The sequence below is a fragment of the Pararge aegeria genome, chromosome 19, assembly GCF_905163445.1.
Source record: "Pararge aegeria chromosome 19, ilParAegt1.1, whole genome shotgun sequence".
Lineage (NCBI taxonomy): Eukaryota > Metazoa > Arthropoda > Insecta > Lepidoptera > Nymphalidae > Pararge > Pararge aegeria.
In genome coordinates, this window is record NC_053198.1 from 3083574 (window position 1) to 3103719 (window position 20146).

At 34.7% G+C, this 20146-nt stretch overlaps 1 protein-coding gene across 1 annotated transcript in view; it reads right to left on the reverse strand.

Annotated features, from left to right (window-relative positions):
• Positions 1-8794: 8794 nt before the first annotated feature.
• The window catches only part of LOC120632288 (hemicentin-1-like), a 172797-nt gene continuing 161445 nt past the window's right edge, over positions 8795-20146 (reverse strand). Inside the window, exons 12-17 of the mRNA XM_039902122.1 lie at positions 14253-14435; positions 13060-13218; positions 12135-12392; positions 10392-10463; positions 9954-10019; positions 8795-9242 (exon numbers count right to left, since the gene is read on the reverse strand). Coding sequence (XP_039758056.1) covers positions 8899-9242; positions 9954-10019; positions 10392-10463; positions 12135-12392; positions 13060-13218; positions 14253-14435 — 1082 coding nt within the window. The 3' untranslated portion in view covers positions 8795-8898. The remainder of the gene's footprint in view (positions 9243-9953; positions 10020-10391; positions 10464-12134; positions 12393-13059; positions 13219-14252; positions 14436-20146) is intronic.

The window sequence follows — 20146 nt, forward strand, 5'->3', positions numbered from 1 at the left end:
GTATCGGATAAGATTGAATAGTTATTTATAAAAACAAAGTAACGAAACACCATTTTGCAAAAACTATTTACTATAATGTTTTACATTAATTCAGTGGTCTGCCAGCCAATTTATTCAAATATTTTTATAGTTTTTAGCATTACGTGTGAGACAGTAGTAAAATGATTAAATCGCGATAACTTTTTTCTTTTTTATATAGGCTCACGTTTGATCACAATGTCGCCAAATTGTACTAATTTTTATACTTTTTTAAATGTATTTTTTGCGTTCATTCAAATCTTCTTCTAAGGCTACTGGTGTGAACCACCGTTCTCGCTTGGGTACACTGCGACTGCCAGTGTGGCAGCGCCTTTATTAACACCTTTCATTTCTTTTATTTTCAAAGTAGCATGTTTATTTTGTTCTGAAACCCGACGCCTCGTTTAAACTCTGTACAATAAAATTAACACAAACTGGGAACATTTAGGCAATTATTTTATCATTATAAAATGGCACTACCTAATTTAGGTAACAAATATTTACATTTCGTAAAGAAATTCACAACAAAAGCTTTTTATTCTAACTATACACATAACAATAGGTATTATTGTTAAATTATTGTTAATTATATTTAATATTATAATATTATTAAAAAAAGAAAGAGAAATGAAAATATTAACGATCGTAATATTATAGTCATAAGGCTGATCACACACGGTAATGAAATTCAAAATTCAAAAATGTTTCATTCTTGTCGACCTTATGAACGTACTTATAAATCGTTCATACATTTAACATATAACACTAATGTTAGTGATGGTGATAACTGCATTCGTTAACTTAAACATATTTATTTTAGTATTCTAGATTTTTGGTGCTTTTACTACTTATATTTATGGAAAAGTTTAAGTTTACTGAACCATATAAGCTCCTTCGTGTACTTTGAGCTTTTACTTTTTTATGGCTAACCAAGAGATAATTATGTCTAATTAAAGTATAATTTTTTAAAGATAAGACGTGAAAATGAGCAGACATAATTATCTCGTGGAGTGTAACTAAGCCCCGCTTGCAATTATCACAAATGATTATTACCGGGTAGTTAAACTCCTTACCAGCTAAGAGATGCAGCACGTAACCTACGGGAAGTGTACCTACGAGTACTAGGGGTTTCCAGCATGAGGGGCTTGTTAAGCTGGTTTTTAGTTCGAGGGAGGTTTTATACAGTGGTTATCCTGCGAGTGTCATATGAGGAGAATGGGCAGCAGCTTTCTTAAGTATTAAGACTTCTATAGGCTATTGATGGTAGATATAAAACAGTGTTTTGTGTTATTTACTTATTCATTTCTAGTACAGAAATTTCTTGCTTAAATGCAAATTATCGTGTGTGCTTAGCCTTATCTGAAGCGTATTTAACCTTTTCATTTCACTTTGAATACATTTTCTCAAGATTACCGCACTCTACACAAGAATGTTATTTCTATAATTGTAGAAACGTTGTAAAGAAATATTTTAAGTAGGCAGTACTTTGAAGGTTTATATTAAACAAATTTAAATAAGAACGATTGAGATATTCTGTATTTGATTATAAAAGCTAATATAAATATAGAGAAAGCAAAATTATTTAATATTCAGAAAATAATTTACTTTTGATAAATATTCTATTAATAGTAAGTACTAATTGAAATTTTTGTGTTAAAATATAACATTATAAAATGACGGAAGTAATACATATTAACATGTAGGTACATATCGATAAATAACACATTAAATACATTAACACAACCAATGTATTTACAAAATTTATCCAACAGACAAAATAATCTACAAGCGTTTCGATTAAAAGATCTTCTTACTCACACACTTCTTACGTAATCTATGCATACGTACATGTTATTATTATATGTACAATTTTATACAGTCTTGAAAATAGGTAGTATCTTGTCATAATAATTATAGGTACATCTATAACAATATTGAGAAACGTATTTGAGCAAATAAACACCCGTACACATTTAAGAATATAACGCGGTACATGACTACAATAAACGAGTTGATAAATGAAATAATTTTAACAAAACACAAAGAAATACTGTTCAAAAATATTTGAAACCTCACGTCGAAGATTTAACTTCCACAGCGCTTTCCGATAGTCTTTAATTTAGACCATCAGTGAGAAAAAAAACATAGCATGACCGTTTTCTGAGGATACAGACTTACGTTACGAATAAACGTGGAATAACGTCGAATAGTTATTCAGAGCTTCATCACGCTCTGACATTCCAAAGGTGCTGTAGGTTGAAGTGTGACAGAACACTGCATAATTTTTGTGATAATATGCCACTTTTATACGTAAGATTGTTATCCTCAGAACACATTTTTGTTTATATCTTATAACAAACACAGATAGATTAAAGACAACGATCAAGCCTGATGAAAGGCGATATTGATGTCTAGGTTAGAGTTTGCATGCCTAGATTTACCTGGTTTTTTAGATTTGCCTGGTGCCCTACCGACAAAGACGTGCCGCTAAGCGATTTAGTGTTCCAATGCGATGTCGCGTAGGAACCGATTAGCCCGCTACCATCTTCTTAGATCATCTTCTGCATCACCCCTTATCACCAGGAGAGATTACAGTTAAGGGCTAACTTGTTGTGGAATAAAAAAAAATGTCTATATACTTTCGGCTTGTAAGTTATCATCATAATTATCCAGCCATTACCGGCTTATTGAAGGGCCAGGGTTTCCCTTCAAATTGAACAGGGTTTGGGCCGTAGTTGACAACGCTGCACCCAAGTTTGGATCGTTAGACTTCACATGCCTTTGAGAATGTGAAGAACACTCAAGCCGGCGCTAATAATATATTTCGTTGCTTAAAACATAAGAATTATACTTTTTTTTTTTTTTAAGTAATTAATTATTTATGAACTAGCCCATCGATAGCCCACCTGATGGTAAGTGAAAAGTCATCGCTCATAAACAGATAAACAGAGCAACAGCTTGCAAGACATCGTGCAAAGCGTTACAATAATGAAAATAATTAGCGAATGCTTAACAGATATAATAGGCCTTTTTTATTAAAGAAGACGCATAAAACGAGACAAACCGCAAGATTTTAAAAAATCTAACCTAGAATTAAATTTCAAATCGAAATTGATAGCTTCACCAACTTTAACAATTATTTTTCCGTTCTTTAAGATTAACGAGTGCATTAATTATAAAAAGTTACGTAACGTAACGTAACGTTACTCTACAATCGAAATAAACGAAACCCATTTATGTGCATTAACATTTTACTTAATTAGGAAAACAAGTATTGTCATATTTTATATTTAATTATACATTCACGGTATACTTAAAACTGTTTCATTTAGTAATCACAATTAATTAAAATGGAAAGGAATAACTTCAAGTTCAGCAATTTAAAGAACGCGTTTTTGTAACTGGTCCTAGCGTGTGCTTAACATTTCGGGACCTTGTTCGAAACTTGCTGATGACATGTTATCGCTGAATGTTGTTCATTGCGTATCGCGGTCAGTTCTCAAACTTGTTGCACCATGTAAAGTCACTAGCTGACAAAAATGCCACCGCGCAGTGTCGGCGTCGACGGTTTGTGTAGCCTCCACTGTTAAAGAGTGATTCTTTACCACAATGTAGTCAAGTGCAAAGAATGCTGGCAGAGTTACCAATTCAGATGATTAGGCTGCTACTCTGAAGGGCTAGCACGGGCCGGAGACAATTATATCCCCCGATTATATCCCCCGAAAAGGAATATTATTAACCCCACCTGCTAAAGCAAGGGAACATGGAATAGGAAAAGTTAACCCCCGTTTATTATTGATGGCCGACTGGCGCAGTGGGCAGCGACCCTGCTTACTGAGACCTACGCCGTGGGATCGATTCCCACAACTGGAAAAATTTTGTGTGATGAACATGATTGTTATTTATTTTATTATTTATTTATTTAACTCTTTATTTGTACACCACAATGAAGTTAGGAAAAAAAAACAATAGAAATACAAAGACAGAAGTAGAATACAAAAGGCGGCCTTATCGCTTAGTAGCGATCTCTGCCAGGCAACCTTTGGATTAGGACAAGATGAGAGAGAGCGGACAGGTGGTGTAAAATTATTATAAACGTACATTCAAATAGCTAAATACAAATACATAAACAAAATTGTTTTCAGTGTCTGGGTGTTTATCTCTATATTACAAGTATTTATGTGTATCATATTCATAAAAATATTCATCAGCTATCTTGGTACCCATAACACAAGCTACGCTTACTTTGGGGCTAGATGGCGATGTGTGTATTGTCGTAGTATACTTATTTCGACACATACATACATTTTATTCGACGGCCGAGTGGCGCAGTGGGCAGCGACCCTGATTTCTGAGTCCAAGGCCGTGGGTTCGATTCCCACAACTGGAGAGTGTTTGTGTGATGAACATGAATGTTTTTCAGTGTCTGGGTGTTTATCTGTATATTACAAGTATTTATATGTATCATATTCATAAAAATATTCATCAGCTATCTTGGTACCCATAACACAAGCTACGCTTACTTTGGGGCTATATGGCGATGTGTCTATTGTCGTAGTATAATTTTTTTTTTTTTTTATTTAAAAAAAAAAAAATATTACACATACATTATTTGGATATTATTTCCACTTGTGCGCCAGTTCTTTGATAGTAGATGAAGCTGTTGGAGAAGATAAATTTATATTCTTTCCCCGGGGAGATAATTGTCTCCTAGCTACCCATGCTATTACCATGCATGCATGCTAGTACCCATGCTAGCCTAGCTGGTAACTTAATTTATCAGCCTTCTTGTAATCTTTTGCCTCAAAGGTATGCCTTTATTAATAAACTTCACCCTTTATTAATAAACGTGGCATAACGCCGCAATAGCTATGCAGTGTTTTGTCATATTTCAACTTAAAGCACCTTTCAGATTTCAGAGTGTACCTACTACTTAGCGCATTGGGTACGAGCTCGACTTCACTTTCGGGGGAGGTCGAATTCCAACACCTCTAACTTTTCTGAGTTATGTGCGTTTTAAGTAATTAAACTATCACTTGTGTGGAATACGGCCTTACCCCTTCTCATTGTGGAAGGAGACCCGTGCTCTTTTTTTTTTTAAGTAATTAATTATTTATGAACTAGCCCATCGATAGCCCACCTGATGGTAAGTGAAAAGTCATCGCTCATAAACAGATAAACAGAGCAACAGCTTGCAAGACATCGTGCAAAGCGTTACAATAATGAAAATAATTAGCGAATGCTTAACAGATATAATAGGCCTTTTTTATTAAAGAAGACGCATAAAACGAGACAAACCGCAAGATTTTAAAAAATCTAACCTAGAATTAAATTTCAAATCGAAATTGATAGCTTCACCAACTTTAACAATTATTTTTCCGTTCTTTAAGATTAACGAGTGCATTAATTATAAAAAGTTACGTAACGTAACGTAACGTTACTCTACAATCGAAATAAACGAAACCCATTTATGTGCATTAACATTTTACTTAATTAGGAAAACAAGTATTGTCATATTTTATATTTAATTATACATTCACGGTATACTTAAAACTGTTTCATTTAGTAATCACAATTAATTAAAATGGAAAGGAATAACTTCAAGTTCAGCAATTTAAAGAACGCGTTTTTGTAACTGGTCCTAGCGTGTGCTTAACATTTCGGGACCTTGTTCGAAACTTGCTGATGACATGTTATCGCTGAATGTTGTTCATTGCGTATCGCGGTCAGTTCTCAATCTTGTTGCACCATGTAAAGTCACTAGCTGACAAAAATGCCACCGCGCAGTGTCGGCGTCGACGGTTTGTGTAGCCTCCACTGTTAAAGAGTGATTCTTTACCACAATGTAGTCAAGTGCAAAGAATGCTGGCAGAGTTACCAATTCAGATGATTAGGCTGCTACTCTGAAGGGCTAGCACGGGCCGGAGACAATTATATCCCCCGATTATATCCCCCGAAAAGGAATATTATTAACCCCACCTGCTAAAGCAAGGGAACATGGAATAGGAAAAGTTAACCCCCGTTTATTATTGATGGCCGACTGGCGCAGTGGGCAGCGACCCTGCTTACTGAGACCTACGCCGTGGGATCGATTCCCACAACTGGAAAAATTTTGTGTGATGAACATGATTGTTATTTATTTTATTATTTATTTATTTAACTCTTTATTTGTACACCACAATGAAGTTAGGAAAAAAAAACAATAGAAATACAAAGACAGAAGTAGAATACAAAAGGCGGCCTTATCGCTTAGTAGCGATCTCTGCCAGGCAACCTTTGGATTAGGACAAGATGAGAGAGAGCGGACAGGTGGTGTAAAATTATTATAAACGTACATTCAAATAGCTAAATACAAATACATAAACAAAATTGTTTTCAGTGTCTGGGTGTTTATCTCTATATTACAAGTATTTATGTGTATCATATTCATAAAAATATTCATCAGCTATCTTGGTACCCATAACACAAGCTACGCTTACTTTGGGGCTAGATGGCGATGTGTGTATTGTCGTAGTATACTTATTTCGACACATACATACATTTTATTCGACGGCCGAGTGGCGCAGTGGGCAGCGACCCTGATTTCTGAGTCCAAGGCCGTGGGTTCGATTCCCACAACTGGAGAGTGTTTGTGTGATGAACATGAATGTTTTTCAGTGTCTGGGTGTTTATCTGTATATTACAAGTATTTATATGTATCATATTCATAAAAATATTCATCAGCTATCTTGGTACCCATAACACAAGCTACGCTTACTTTGGGGCTATATGGCGATGTGTCTATTGTCGTAGTATAATTTTTTTTTTTTTTTATTTAAAAAAAAAAAATATTACACATACATTATTTGGATATTATTTCCACTTGTGCGCCAGTTCTTTGATAGTAGATGAAGCTGTTGGAGAAGATAAATTTATATTCTTTCCCCGGGGAGATAATTGTCTCCTAGCTACCCATGCTATTACCATGCATGCATGCTAGTACCCATGCTAGCCTAGCTGGTAACTTAATTTATCAGCCTTCTTGTAATCTTTTGCCTCAAAGGTATGCCTTTATTAATAAACTTCACCCTTTATTAATAAACGTGGCATAACGCCGCAATAGCTATGCAGTGTTTTGTCATATTTCAACTTAAAGCACCTTTCAGATTTCAGAGTGTACCTACTACTTAGCGCATTGGGTACGAGCTCGACTTCACTTTCGGGGGAGGTCGAATTCCAACACCTCTAACTTTTCTGAGTTATGTGCGTTTTAAGTAATTAAACTATCACTTGTGTGGAATACGGCCTTACCCCTTCTCATTGTGGAAGGAGACCCGTGCTCTGTAGTGGGCCGGAAATTGGTTGATGTGATGATGATGTCACTACTTCACCATTTCGAGGTTATGACACGTAACTGACTATGAGGCCCTAAATGTATTTCTCTGCTTTATATGTGTACTTTTAACTTATGTTTTCTAGATATCTAGATATAAAAAAAAAAATGTATAAATAAATGTAACTTACAGACTAGTTCTTAATTCAAATGTAATACTTTTATTTATAATTTTCCGTAACCAACGGCCTACTTCCTTAAAAGCTGCATACAAATTCTAAAAGGTATAAACTAAGTCTCAGTTTTTGTAACTTGGCTAGCGCGAAGGTTGCCTAAAGTTAATCGCATAAAACGAGACAAACCGCGAGCAATGAATTTTCATTAGGTTCTGAAAACTGTTTTTCAGTTATACAATACCGGTATAATGATGCTAATTTATTTTCAAATGAAAATTTTGCATTCGGTATATAATAGTTAGGAATAGGAGTTCATTGCCATAGCACACCAATCCGTAATGAATGAGAGAGGTAGATTTAAGCTTTTATGACATTAGTTAGGTCGACAATTAAACTAAATTCTCGCATGCGGTTTTGCTCGACGATGTGCATAAGAGCTACTAAAGTTGTCATTGTTGAAAGGTTTTTAAATAGATCAAATTTTACAAAAAGAAAAAATTAGCTAGTTACAGACAAACGGACAGTGCGCCTATACTTAAGTATATATTATTTTCAAATCATCTAAAACCATCCTTATATAATATTTTCAAAAAAAACGTTTTAATGTAAAATTTGTAATCGTAAAAACACTTTAAACAAACCGTTTACAAGCTCTCAGTAAGTCTAATTATTATTAAATACTAGCGCTAGTTTAACCGTGCTATTCTCTAAGACGCTGTTCGTCGTCGAGTTGGCTGTTGAAAAATATTTAACAAATTTGGGATACAACTATCATCATGTGAAATAATTATGCTTTACAGACCCTTCAATGTGTTGGTTTACAGAGAAAAAAAGTAGGGAATAAATGAAGGGGAGTATAATAATTATGATCAGCACGAGAAATAAAAACTGTTTTTAAGAACACGTGCGAAGATGTCTCTGTATTACTATCTCAGTCTTTTTCTAGGATCAAGTGTGAGTTAGAGTGTATTAAACTGGTTTACCATACGTAAAACAAGCAACCGACAACCCACAATAGTAAAAGATTATTTCTATTTGAGTCTTCTTTACCGATATATTTTTAAAAATCTTTCTTAATGTAAATTTTCTACATATTGCTACGAATTACAAACAAAATAAAACAAAAGCACGTATCCAGCGGAAGACGTGCTTCTTTGACCTTCCTTGAAAACATTGAAAAAACTAAAAAGTAATCGAATTATTTTTGATGTATAAAGTGGTTACAATCATATACATAAGCAAATAAGAACAAACGCACGAACCCTTGTCTTTCATTCATGGGTAAAAAAATCCTTAGTTTGAATTTATGTTGGACCAATTATGTTCTATGGCGTCGTTGCCTCAGCGTTGTGCCGACATTGTGAGTTAGAGAATAGCACTGCGATTTAGAGTTTACACACAGCTTTCGGGGCCAGGCAAGTTTTCGGCCAATACATGCTCCCGCCTCCGTACGTTCCCATTCCCTTTCCCTTTTCTATGTAAAGTTGAAGTAGCCAAGCTGCTCGAACTCAAAGTTGGCCCACTAAGAGCGAGGGTTTGACTTCCAAACGGCGATCCAACGTTGCCATTAGGACATACGAAGTTCGGACTCCCTAAAGTCGGACTATTAGTTACTCCGAAGTTCGGTCTGAAGTTGTTCGTTATATTCTGGTTGATTACGTCTTCTTGTCTACTGCTCGGCATCATGTCACTGCCTGGTGTTAGCTGGTGGATAAGTGACATGTTACAGTTTATGTCTTGATACTATATCAAAATGATTTTAAATACGATCTTTAAGTCGCTGGTTACAATTAGGTTAAGCCTGTTCAGCTTGTGACGTTAACTTCTACACCATAAAAGGATACTTTTCACGTCACAAAATTTTTGTGCTACGGGTAGAATTTTAGAACCACCAAACTAGCGTAGCTTATCAATTTAACAAACTTAACTGTGAAGTGAATCTACCGAACTTGCAACGTTAGTTGTTACGTCATAAATTTTGGTGTTACGTAAATATGTCGTGATAGTTATATGTTGCGAATCAGGTTTAAAAAATTAAATAAAAACACGATCTTATCGTTAAAATAGTTAGTCTTTTAATAAAGTACTTATCAAAGTTGTCATTAAACTATGCATTTCGGATGCATTTGAGATTTAAAAGGACTTGAATAATCGAGGACCCATAAGTGGTATGGATGTTTTCAAGTTCAGATTTTCATCGATATGCAGTTACATAATCAAAAATATGCATTTAATTCACCTAGACCTAATATATAGGTTCTTTTAAAATAACACGTTTGTCTTTATTAGACATTACCACCGGCTCGGTTGGTAGATTCTTTTGAAAATCTTCTAGAATACCCGACATTTAAATCAAAAATGAAAGCCCAAGATTGATGGAAATTTTAAATACCAACAAGATGTACTTAGAGTTGAGTATCGTGAATATTTTAATACCTGTTGCATACGCCCGGCGGAGTCCAGCAGAGCAAGATCTTCCGCTGAAAAAACAGCTCCAGTTTGACTCCAATCACCTGATGCAAAAATATTAGATTTTTAACTAAATCTGCTTAGATGGTTGGCTTGACATTGACTATATTCAGTGCCATTACAGGAAATATTATTTGAAGAAAAAAAAAGTATTCGGAATTATGTGCCTTTCGACCTTTTCCTCTTTATTGGTTTAGTTATTTCCGCAGTTATTGCTTGGGGTTTAAGCATCACAAAAAATTAGAAATGAGTTTACAATATACATATTTTCATAATTTTCTTTATTCCTCAAAGAAAAAAAAAACAAATGGATGAGCCTTTTTCATGTTACCCCTAAAAACGCACCAGCAGTTGATTGTATTTGTAGATAAAAGATAAAAAGGTACATGAGATTACGTTAGAGAATGTTGGCATACCTCTTAACTCCTTTATGCTAGGCCACTCATCAGCTTCGCTTGTTGCATGCTGTAATTTTTGATTTTCTCCGTCTGTTCAAAATAAATAAGAGTTGAATTAAAATACTAATCAATGATTGCACATTGCAGACAAAAAGACAAGAAAAACCTAAATTTCACATACACCTTTTTATCGTATTAATAAAAACGGACCAAGAAAATGGTCCATCTGACGGAAATTATCGCGTATAAATACAGCAACACTTCGCAGAGCAAGCAAGTAACACATCCTTCAAAGTCCCAACCTGTGTATAGATAGCTTTTGAACCTCGTGAGCTTAATGAACGTGAGCATCAAAACCGAAACCACAATGACAGCAAACAAACCATTCAGAAAAGGACACTGCTGCTTGACGGCAGAAATGAGCACGGCAGTCGTACTTCCTCGGACGAGCTCTTTCACGAAAGGTCTACTGTTGCTACTACTACTTACTATTACTACCCTCGAAAAACCGGCTAGGTGCGAATTGAATAGACACATGAAAGGTTTCATACCAAAGTACAATATGGAGTACTTCGTAGTATTATCATAATACAGAAAGAGAAAAATGTAACCTCTTTGTATGGGGACCAATAAACAGTAAAAATATGTTTATTTGGGACTTTTATCCAACACGAATATGCCAGTCCCATCATCCCTTAAGTAACTAGGTAACAAAAAACTTAATTATTATATTAATACCTACTATAAGAGAAATGTAACAGATACAATCTGTTATTGCTGCCTACGCAAAAATATCTCAACAACAGACCTGAAACCTTCTGTGGTCGGTTGAGAGAGAAGGTAAAAATATGTTTAACGTAAAGCAACGACTTTAAAGTTACATCGTTCATTTAATCACGTCTTGTAAGAAACGCATTCTTTCAGCGTCCGAACTAATAATAAAACACGAAATTAGATTTTTCCCGGACAAACAAAGTAGGCGCGATAATGCAAATGGCGTTGGAAAAAAGGCGAAAAAATAAAGGGCGGTAATACAAACCGCCCGCACCAAGTAGGTACTTTACTCTCTTGGGGTTTGTTTTGCTACGTTCACTCGAAATTCTCTACTTAAGATAAAAAGTCCATTTGGACAGCTAAAAACAAAAACTCTTTTTATTTTGGCCACATGAATTGACCGCGATAATGTTTTCAAAGCTTAATTAGCTTTCATGTTTAAATATTTTTAAAGGGGGAAAACTAAATTTTTCTTTTAAATGTATTTTGCTGGTGAAAATTCATTTATAATCTGCCAACTGTCTGAAACTTACTGTAACAGTTAAAAAAATACATTTAACTGATATTTTTAACAGTTATATGAACATTTGAGGAATTTACCAAATTGGTCAATTTTGTTTAGAAATTACAACACGGTGGCAGACCGTTTGTAAACCAAAAAGAGAATGGGAACTTAAATTGAACCATGTAGGACACCCATTAAGTTCAATCCTAAGAGTTAGCCAAGAGAGTTAGTCTTTTATACACACACTTTGACTTTTCTACTAAGATTAGACGCAATTAAACACAGCTATTTTGACACATAAGGGGCTTAGTTTAAGCATGTTTAATATAATCGAACGCTTTAGATAGATCACAGTAAACACCAAAAGCGTTCTATGCATCGCTAATAGGTTATTGGTTTATAAGCTAGTACAATAAAGCAATTCTGATACCATTGTAACTATCATTCTTCGAGTTCATCGTCCTAATAAAGATCTTACTTACCTGGTGCATTTAAAATGTCCGGCTGTGGTTCCGGCGTCTTTGATTCCGGTGATGGTTTTATAGTATACGCGACCACGTATCTCCTGCAGCCATCACTGAGCTCCAGCATGTCGCCTGGTGGGTGCTTGTGGTTTGGTTGCGATCTTTTTCTTCGGGCGCATAGTGCTGCGAAGGCAATGCCCCCAAGAGCTAATGCCGCTCCTAAAGCAACTGCCACTACAACTCCCAATGTTATGCCTCCCATTGAAGTTTTGCCATCTGTTTGATATAAACATTCATCTATTTCATTAAACTAGCTGACTTAGAAATCTTATTAGACTAGTGATTAAATTTTTTTTCTACATATAACGAGATCTCGAGTCTCTATAATATTTAGGAACGACTCAGGGTTTAAACTTGACCTTGAGTTGTTCCTAAATATTGTGAAATATTGGGTTTTTTATTAAATAATACTTATTACCAGCCTGGAGTTCAGAAAATGGCATGGCGTATCAACGCCACAAGTCTCGCCTATTTTCACTAACTTGTGATAACGATCCCAGCAGTGGGACGTCAATAGATGATGATAATGATTCAAGAAATACACATACAATCCCAGATATAAAATTCATAAAAATGTTAGTTCAAAGCTGTCTTTCCACCTCAAAAATTAGGAGATTTTATTTAAAACTAAGATGGTTGTAAGTAGTATTTACGTCATTAACTGCTCCTTCCTAGTACTTCAATGATGAAAAGTAGCAGAAATATTATACCAATACGTAAAATTATAACTATTATATAGATGCCAAGGTAGGTGATGCAAATAATAATTGTTTATTTTTCGTTATGTATACCGTATATACTTTCATACGCATTTAGTAAACAGCTTGTTTTGACAATAAAAAAGCCCACTCCGATTGTATTAATTTGAATAGAAAAAGAGTACCCGTCCTTCTGGCAGCGTCGTTGAAGGCAATGTTCTCGAGTAAGGTTTTCTCAGAGTCTCCCTTGAGGTTTTTTGCATAGATGAGCAGATTAAAAGTGGCACCCTCCGCACTGCCCGCTGACAGCTGAGCGAGGTCTAGCTTGAAGGTTGCCAAGCCGTCTGGAAAAATGTATTTTATTACGAAACTGCTAAAATATTGTCCACAATTTTGGCACCACAGTTTAACTCGCTTTAACTACGAACTAGACATACTGTTGTATTAAATCTTGCCACGCATATCATACTCATAGACGTAAACTCCACTCCCGTAAGAATTTCAATTTTAAATATCTCCAAAACTATACGCCCATATAAAATACTGTAAAGAGCACAGTTTATCATGGTTCCGTCATTTTTTGTAAATACTAAAATATTATGCCTTTGGTTCTAAACATTGTTAAAGAACAAATGTTACATCTACTCGTAAAATAAAAGGAGCATTATTTAAATGCATCCTCACATTCTGCAACATAATATATCGTTATGAAATATTATCGTCCTAATCTATTTTTAATGTACGAACATTATCACTAAAGGAAATATCCAGACGCGAGCCAATTTAGAAAGTATTCTAAAATGGGGTTCATTAATTAAACAGTAGGATGTCCGCCGGGCACGCGCGTCTGAAATCATGAATAGCATTTAAAATGCAAACTTCAGCATCTGCAAACATTGAATATTCCTATTTGCTAGAGCGTTAGCTATGATACTTTTTCTGGAATTAAATTAATTAAGACAAGCATTTTTATCGGTGCGATATTCAATATTTATACATTGTAGGCTTTCTCGATAAGGACTTTTGAAACGTCAAGTCTGTCTGTTGTTGCTCTTTTTCAACGTCAACATTTCCCATCTTAACAGTAAATTTTCTGTCTTATGAGGGATAAAAACGGAGCAAATTATATGAATTTCTAAAAATTATAAATCTAAATATTGTTCGCTTCAGGGAATACTTTCTGTGGAAAAAGATTGCTGTTTATGCACCTAATGTATTTAGGCGAAGTAAAAGTTTACTATTACAGGAATTACCCGATTTTATATTACATTTGTGTTAAAAAATATCTGTGGAATTATAATTTTTTATCATGATGAATGTCCACTGCCTAATAGGAGGTTGTTAGGTCGGGTTGAGAAAAGGAGCCGCTATAAATTACCTGTCTCGTTGACGCTGCTGTTGAATTTTGTTTTCCCGGTTATAGGGTCTAGGGCTTCAAGGACGAAGGTCTGTGGTAGTCCACCATCATAGCCAGCGACGCAGCGCACCATGAGCCAGTTGACTCCTTCTGTAGTGTTTGTGTCAGCATGGAGAGAGCAGTTCCTTGGTGGGGCGGGACGGGCTGTTGAAGATTTTTTTTTTTAACTTTCAAAACGACTAAAAAAAGAGAACGGCAGGGGTATAACGAATGGCTTGCGACAGGCGTGACGTTTGACAGCAGTGAGTGCAAGATTTACGCCTGTCGCAAGCCTGTCGCGAGATACTTCATTACCCTGTATCACCGTCTATTCGATGATCATATGCACCCATTCGGAGAGGCCAGGTCCAGCAGTGTTTTTTTTTGAATAATCATAATTGACGGACAAAGCAGATGGTCCACATGCAGTGGCGCGCATAGAGGGTATGAACAGGGTATGCAGATGATATAAAATGAAGAAAATCTTCAGTAAGTGTTTTAAAAAACTTAAGAATAGAATAGAATAGAATAGAATTTGTTTATTTACCAGAACAACACAAACAGACTAAAATACGGAGTAACTTAAAATTTTGTACTTAATTATTAATAGCTTAAGTCTATTATGTGTCGTGCCAATAAAAAGGTTCTGACTCAGCTTAATGTTCCGGATATTAATGTACCCACAACGCTGGTATTCTGTCAGTACCTATTTAGTTGAGGGAAGTCCAGTTATGAAATCACATATACAAAAAAAATATATATAAACTTTTTAGAAGAAAGTAAATTTCATAACGGAAAGGAGATGAAAATTTATTTTTATTTAAGTAGTAATGGAAAAGTATGTTAGTCAGATAATAATTTGCAATAAATAAAATAATAGGCATTGTAAGAGTTATAAAAAGGCTACCCTTAAGTATTTATAACTCGTACTGGAGATTTTGTTCCTTCTATATCATCTGCATACCCTGTGCATACCCTCTATGCAAGCCACTGTCCACAATATGATGGTCAGTGAAAACCATTGCCTATACACAGAGCAACACTTCACAGGGCAAGCAAGGAGCACGTCCTGCTTCCATTAACTTGAGACGGATATGTTAAGTCTCATATGCCTATAATTACACTGGCAACCACGCCCTTCAGACCGGAACACAGCATTGCAACAATGCTGCTTACGGCAGAAATAAGCATAGCGATTACCAATTGACATCTTGGAGATGTCTCTTAAAAAGTTCAAAGTTTGTATTAAACGTAAGCTTATAGAAAAGTCCTGTTATAGTATAAAGGACTACGTAAACGATAAAAAAGCTTGGGTGTAAATTATTGCTCTAACCAGGTTGCTCTTCTAATAATTAAAAATGACATTGTGAGATGGGGATAACAAAAAAAAACACCCGGCTAAGTTTGTTGTGGGCTTTTTCTTAGACCAGGACGCGTTTGGAACCCTCGTAGCTTTAGTTTTAAGTTTACGTATGTGGTTATCGCCATCATCTCACTACCGTGTAATTCTTATGTACGCATCAAAAGTGCCACCTATGGGCCTACTTGAATAAAGATATTTTTGACTTTGACTTTGACTTTGATAGTACTTCCCTGGACGAGCTGGGGCACAAAAAGCTCTACTACTTCTCCTATTCTGACTTATATATGCTGTTGATGTTGAAACTATCAAATGCTTTTTTCTGTCTTTAACCCATACTATGTGGGGTTGGCAGAACTTTTTTCACAATGATGAAAGCATGTTTGGAAAACCATTTCTTATCTATGTAATATTATAGTATGTAGTATATTGCTTAAATATGTATATACTTATATATATTATGTATAATATGTATGTAGTATTAGAATTTATGAGTAAGTAGATTATTAAAATTATTTTGTATATATATAAATATATATTTTTTAAACTGAAATTGCTGCACCAACCAGTTCCTTCGTTTTTTTTCCTAACGTCAAAGGTTGTCTGAAAGAGATCGCGATAAGACCGCCTTTGCACGCTCTATTTTATTTTTTTAAGTTTCTTCTGTATTTCTGTTTAATTTATATAAAATGTGTGTGTGCAACAAAGACTTAAAACAAACAAACATGTTGTTACGGATATGTCAATTAAATTCATAAATTCAAAATTCATTTATTTCAAGTAGGCCTAAGTAGGTATAAGCACTTTTGAAACGTCAAGTCTGCTGTGTGTAGTGACTCTACCACCGGTTCGGAAGGCAGATTCAACCGATTAGAAGCTGGCAAGAAACTCAGCAGTTGCTTTTTTCCAATATCAACAATTTACATTTTACATTTTAAAATAAATTTTTCTATCTTGTGAGAGATGAAAGCGGAGCCGGATGCTTCCGAGCAACCTTGTCATTAAGAAATTCATCAATTATATAATAACCTCGCTGTAATAATTCTTTAAAATTATGCATTGGTAGGTCCAAAATTACCTTATTAATTATTTTCTACTACTAGTCGTACTTGCCTTTGGTCATTCCTCTTTGGAAATCTTTTCGCTTTACATAGCGCACTCAGATTTTGTCAATTACAAACGTTTTAAGTTTTTTCTTAAAAATATTAAAATATTGTTCTATTTTAATGTCGTTAGGTAATTTATTATACATTAATGCTCCTTCAAAGCTTATGTTTTTTTACCGTAATTGGATCGTTGTTTGTTTAAGCACTACGAAGTTGTGATCCGTGTTCCTTTTTAGTTGTAAAGTTTAATTGTGAATGAATGTTTCTGGATTTTTTATTTTTTTATAAGAATGGCCGCTATGTATCTGTTTAGAGGTGATAAAAGTGATAATTATAATGAATGCATGAAAATCAATTTTAATGTTATATATGACATAAAAATACTTCGACTTCCGGAAGGGGCAATTTGGGTATTTATAATTTCTGAATTTTCTCCGGTAGGAGGCTTCGGCCGCGGCTAGTTACACGACAAATACCACCATGCGATTTAGAGTTCTAATTCTATGCCACTTAGAAATCTGATAGGGGTTAATATATGAACCATTGAACCAATGAATCGTCATTAGTAATAAGTTCGATTTATAATGTGTGCCTTAAAAATATCACGAGAATATAAAGTACGTGTTCAACGTAGATTATAATTAACGTAAAATTTTATGTAACAAATTACCAGATGAAATCTATAAGATGTCTCTCAATAAGTGTGAAGTTTATATAAAACGTAAGCTTAGTCATCGAACATCAGTCCTAATCTATATATATATATATAAGAGAAAGAAAGTGGGTTGGTATGTTCCGTATAGGCTCCGAAACGGTTGGACCGATTTCAATGAAACTTTCAGGGAATCTCCGGATTGATCTGGCGATTAATCCTGTAAAGTTTGGTGACGATCGGAGCACTCCTGTTTTTGAACTGTCAAATACAGCTTTTATTTACTATGATATTATTCTATTGTTGCGTGTATATGGGTGTAGATAATCATCTTCACCCGCTGATTTAATATATTATGAGACTTAAATTATAAATTTAATGATGTAAGTCTATTGTTTAAATTAAATAAAGCAAAATCTAGCCCGGCGAAGCGGGCTGGGTACGCTTGTAATACCTATAATGTACCATGCATGGCAAATGCTGAGCTGTACACCCTATATTAATATAAGATGTACTGTTTGTAAACCTAAAATGAATAAATATGATTTCTTTAATATGGCTCAAATAGTTCTAGAGGTACAAATTAAGCATAGGTACTCAAAATATTTCAAACTGTTTAAACCAGTTGAACTATTTCAATGTTTTGGACATTCGTTGCGTATTAAATTATTCGACACGATATACCTTGAATTATTCGAAATAGGTATAGAGGATTTGTACACCTCTGGAATCACAATACAAAATACGTCAGAGAACACCGTATGTAATAAATTACTTTACGAAATTAATATTTCACACAAAGTTTTAATTAAATAACCGCGAGATTTTAAACTCAATCACACTTACGGAAAAGCAATTATAATAAGTAATACGAATATAAGACGTTTTCGTCTACGTTAACATATAATTACTTTATTCTTGCTTAATACAAAGTTATGTTTAAATTTACATTTTTAAATTTATTACAACACGAAAATGATTTATTATGATTTAAAGGCAAAATAAAGCAGCGGATTCTTTACTTTTCTCTAGAAAGTATGGAAAAGGGAAAAATATGGAACTTTAAACAATACTCAAAATAAAAAGCGTTACGATATTATTGTATTATTTCGTGACTCTCCAATAATAAACAGTTAAATATTAAAAACAGTTAAATCCTACTAATACTATAGATGCGAAAGCTTGTATAGATGGTTACATGGATAGATGGATGGATGGATAGATGGATGGATGGATGTTTGCTACTCTTTCACGTAAAAACTACTGAACCAATTTGACTGAATTTGGCAATGGAGATAGATTATATCCTGGGTTAATACATAGGCTGCTTTTTACCCTGAGAAAATGTACCGTTCCCGCAGGATTCATGAAAAAACTAAAAAAACCGCGTACGAAGACGCGGGCAACAGTTGGTATACTATAAGTTTTTTGTAGCGGTTAAGGGCCCATTGGATAGGACTACGACTTCACTTTCGGTGGGCCAAGTTAGAATCCCAGCACGCACTTCTAACTTTACAAGTTATGTGCGTTTTAAGTAATTAAAATATTACTTGCTTCAGCAGTGAGGGAAAACATCGTGAGGATATCTGCATGCCTGAGAGTTCTCCATAAAGTTCTCAAAGTTGTGTGGAGTCCACCATTCCCCAAACATTAATAATTGAAACTTAATATAGTTTCATAAAAAAATCACTAGTTAAGGGAAGGGCACCATTAGTCGGCTGACAACTTGTGTGGCAATGTCGTATTTTAGTAGTTGTCAACTGTCACTGTAACTGTTTCGTTTCACTCTAATACTCGTACATGTACTTTATAGTACATGTAGGACTGGCCCAACTTGTCTCTTGTCCAAATTTAGCACAGATACAACATAGGAGCGCAGGAGGAGGGGATACGGATATATGAAACTTTGTTCTCAGGAAAAACAAAAAGTTTCCACGGGTATTAAAAAAAAAAGTGTATAAAGACACGGCATATCAAACGTGAAAAAATGAAGTGATACTAATTATTATCAAGAGAAAGGATTTTTTGTTTGTTTATACTCAATAGGCTCTGAATGTTCTGACACCGATGTTAACGATTTCTTTGTCTAAAGAAAGCTAAAATATCACGAAGTAACATAGACTATGATTTATTTAAAAAAAATCAGAGATGCCTACGATATCTTTTCCTTCTTTGTTCTTGTGTAACATGGCTTCTTATTAAACTGTCTGTTTTCTTGTTATCTATTTATGTTGATGATTGCATACAAGATATAATATAATAATTTAATATTCCGTTTCCATACAAGTTGACACCAACAGCCTGTTTAGCTGTATGTTATAATATCCGGTGATATTAAACATTGTGGTTGCACCTTATGTAGGGTAGGAGTAGATGGTAATATGTATTATGATTTGAGTAACAATAACGTCTTGTTTACTGAAACTTACTGTTAATTTGGTATCCATGTAGTTTATATGTAGCTGTATAAGTTTGTTGCTCTTTCACGCCGCAAGCACTGAATGAAGTAGACTGAAATATTCCGGGAATTAACACATGGACTTTGTACCCCGAAAAAATCCATATTTTCTGCGCGATTTGTGTACAACTGAATTGCACGTCCATGAACTATAACTGTAGCAATAGTCTGTCTCGTCAAACTTATTCGAAAATAGTTTCATACTAAAGATCACTTTTAGTGATAAGGCCGCCTTTGCACCCTAGCACTAAGTACTATTACTGTTTTCCTTGTATTTTCCTTTTTTTGTTGTGTTGCAAT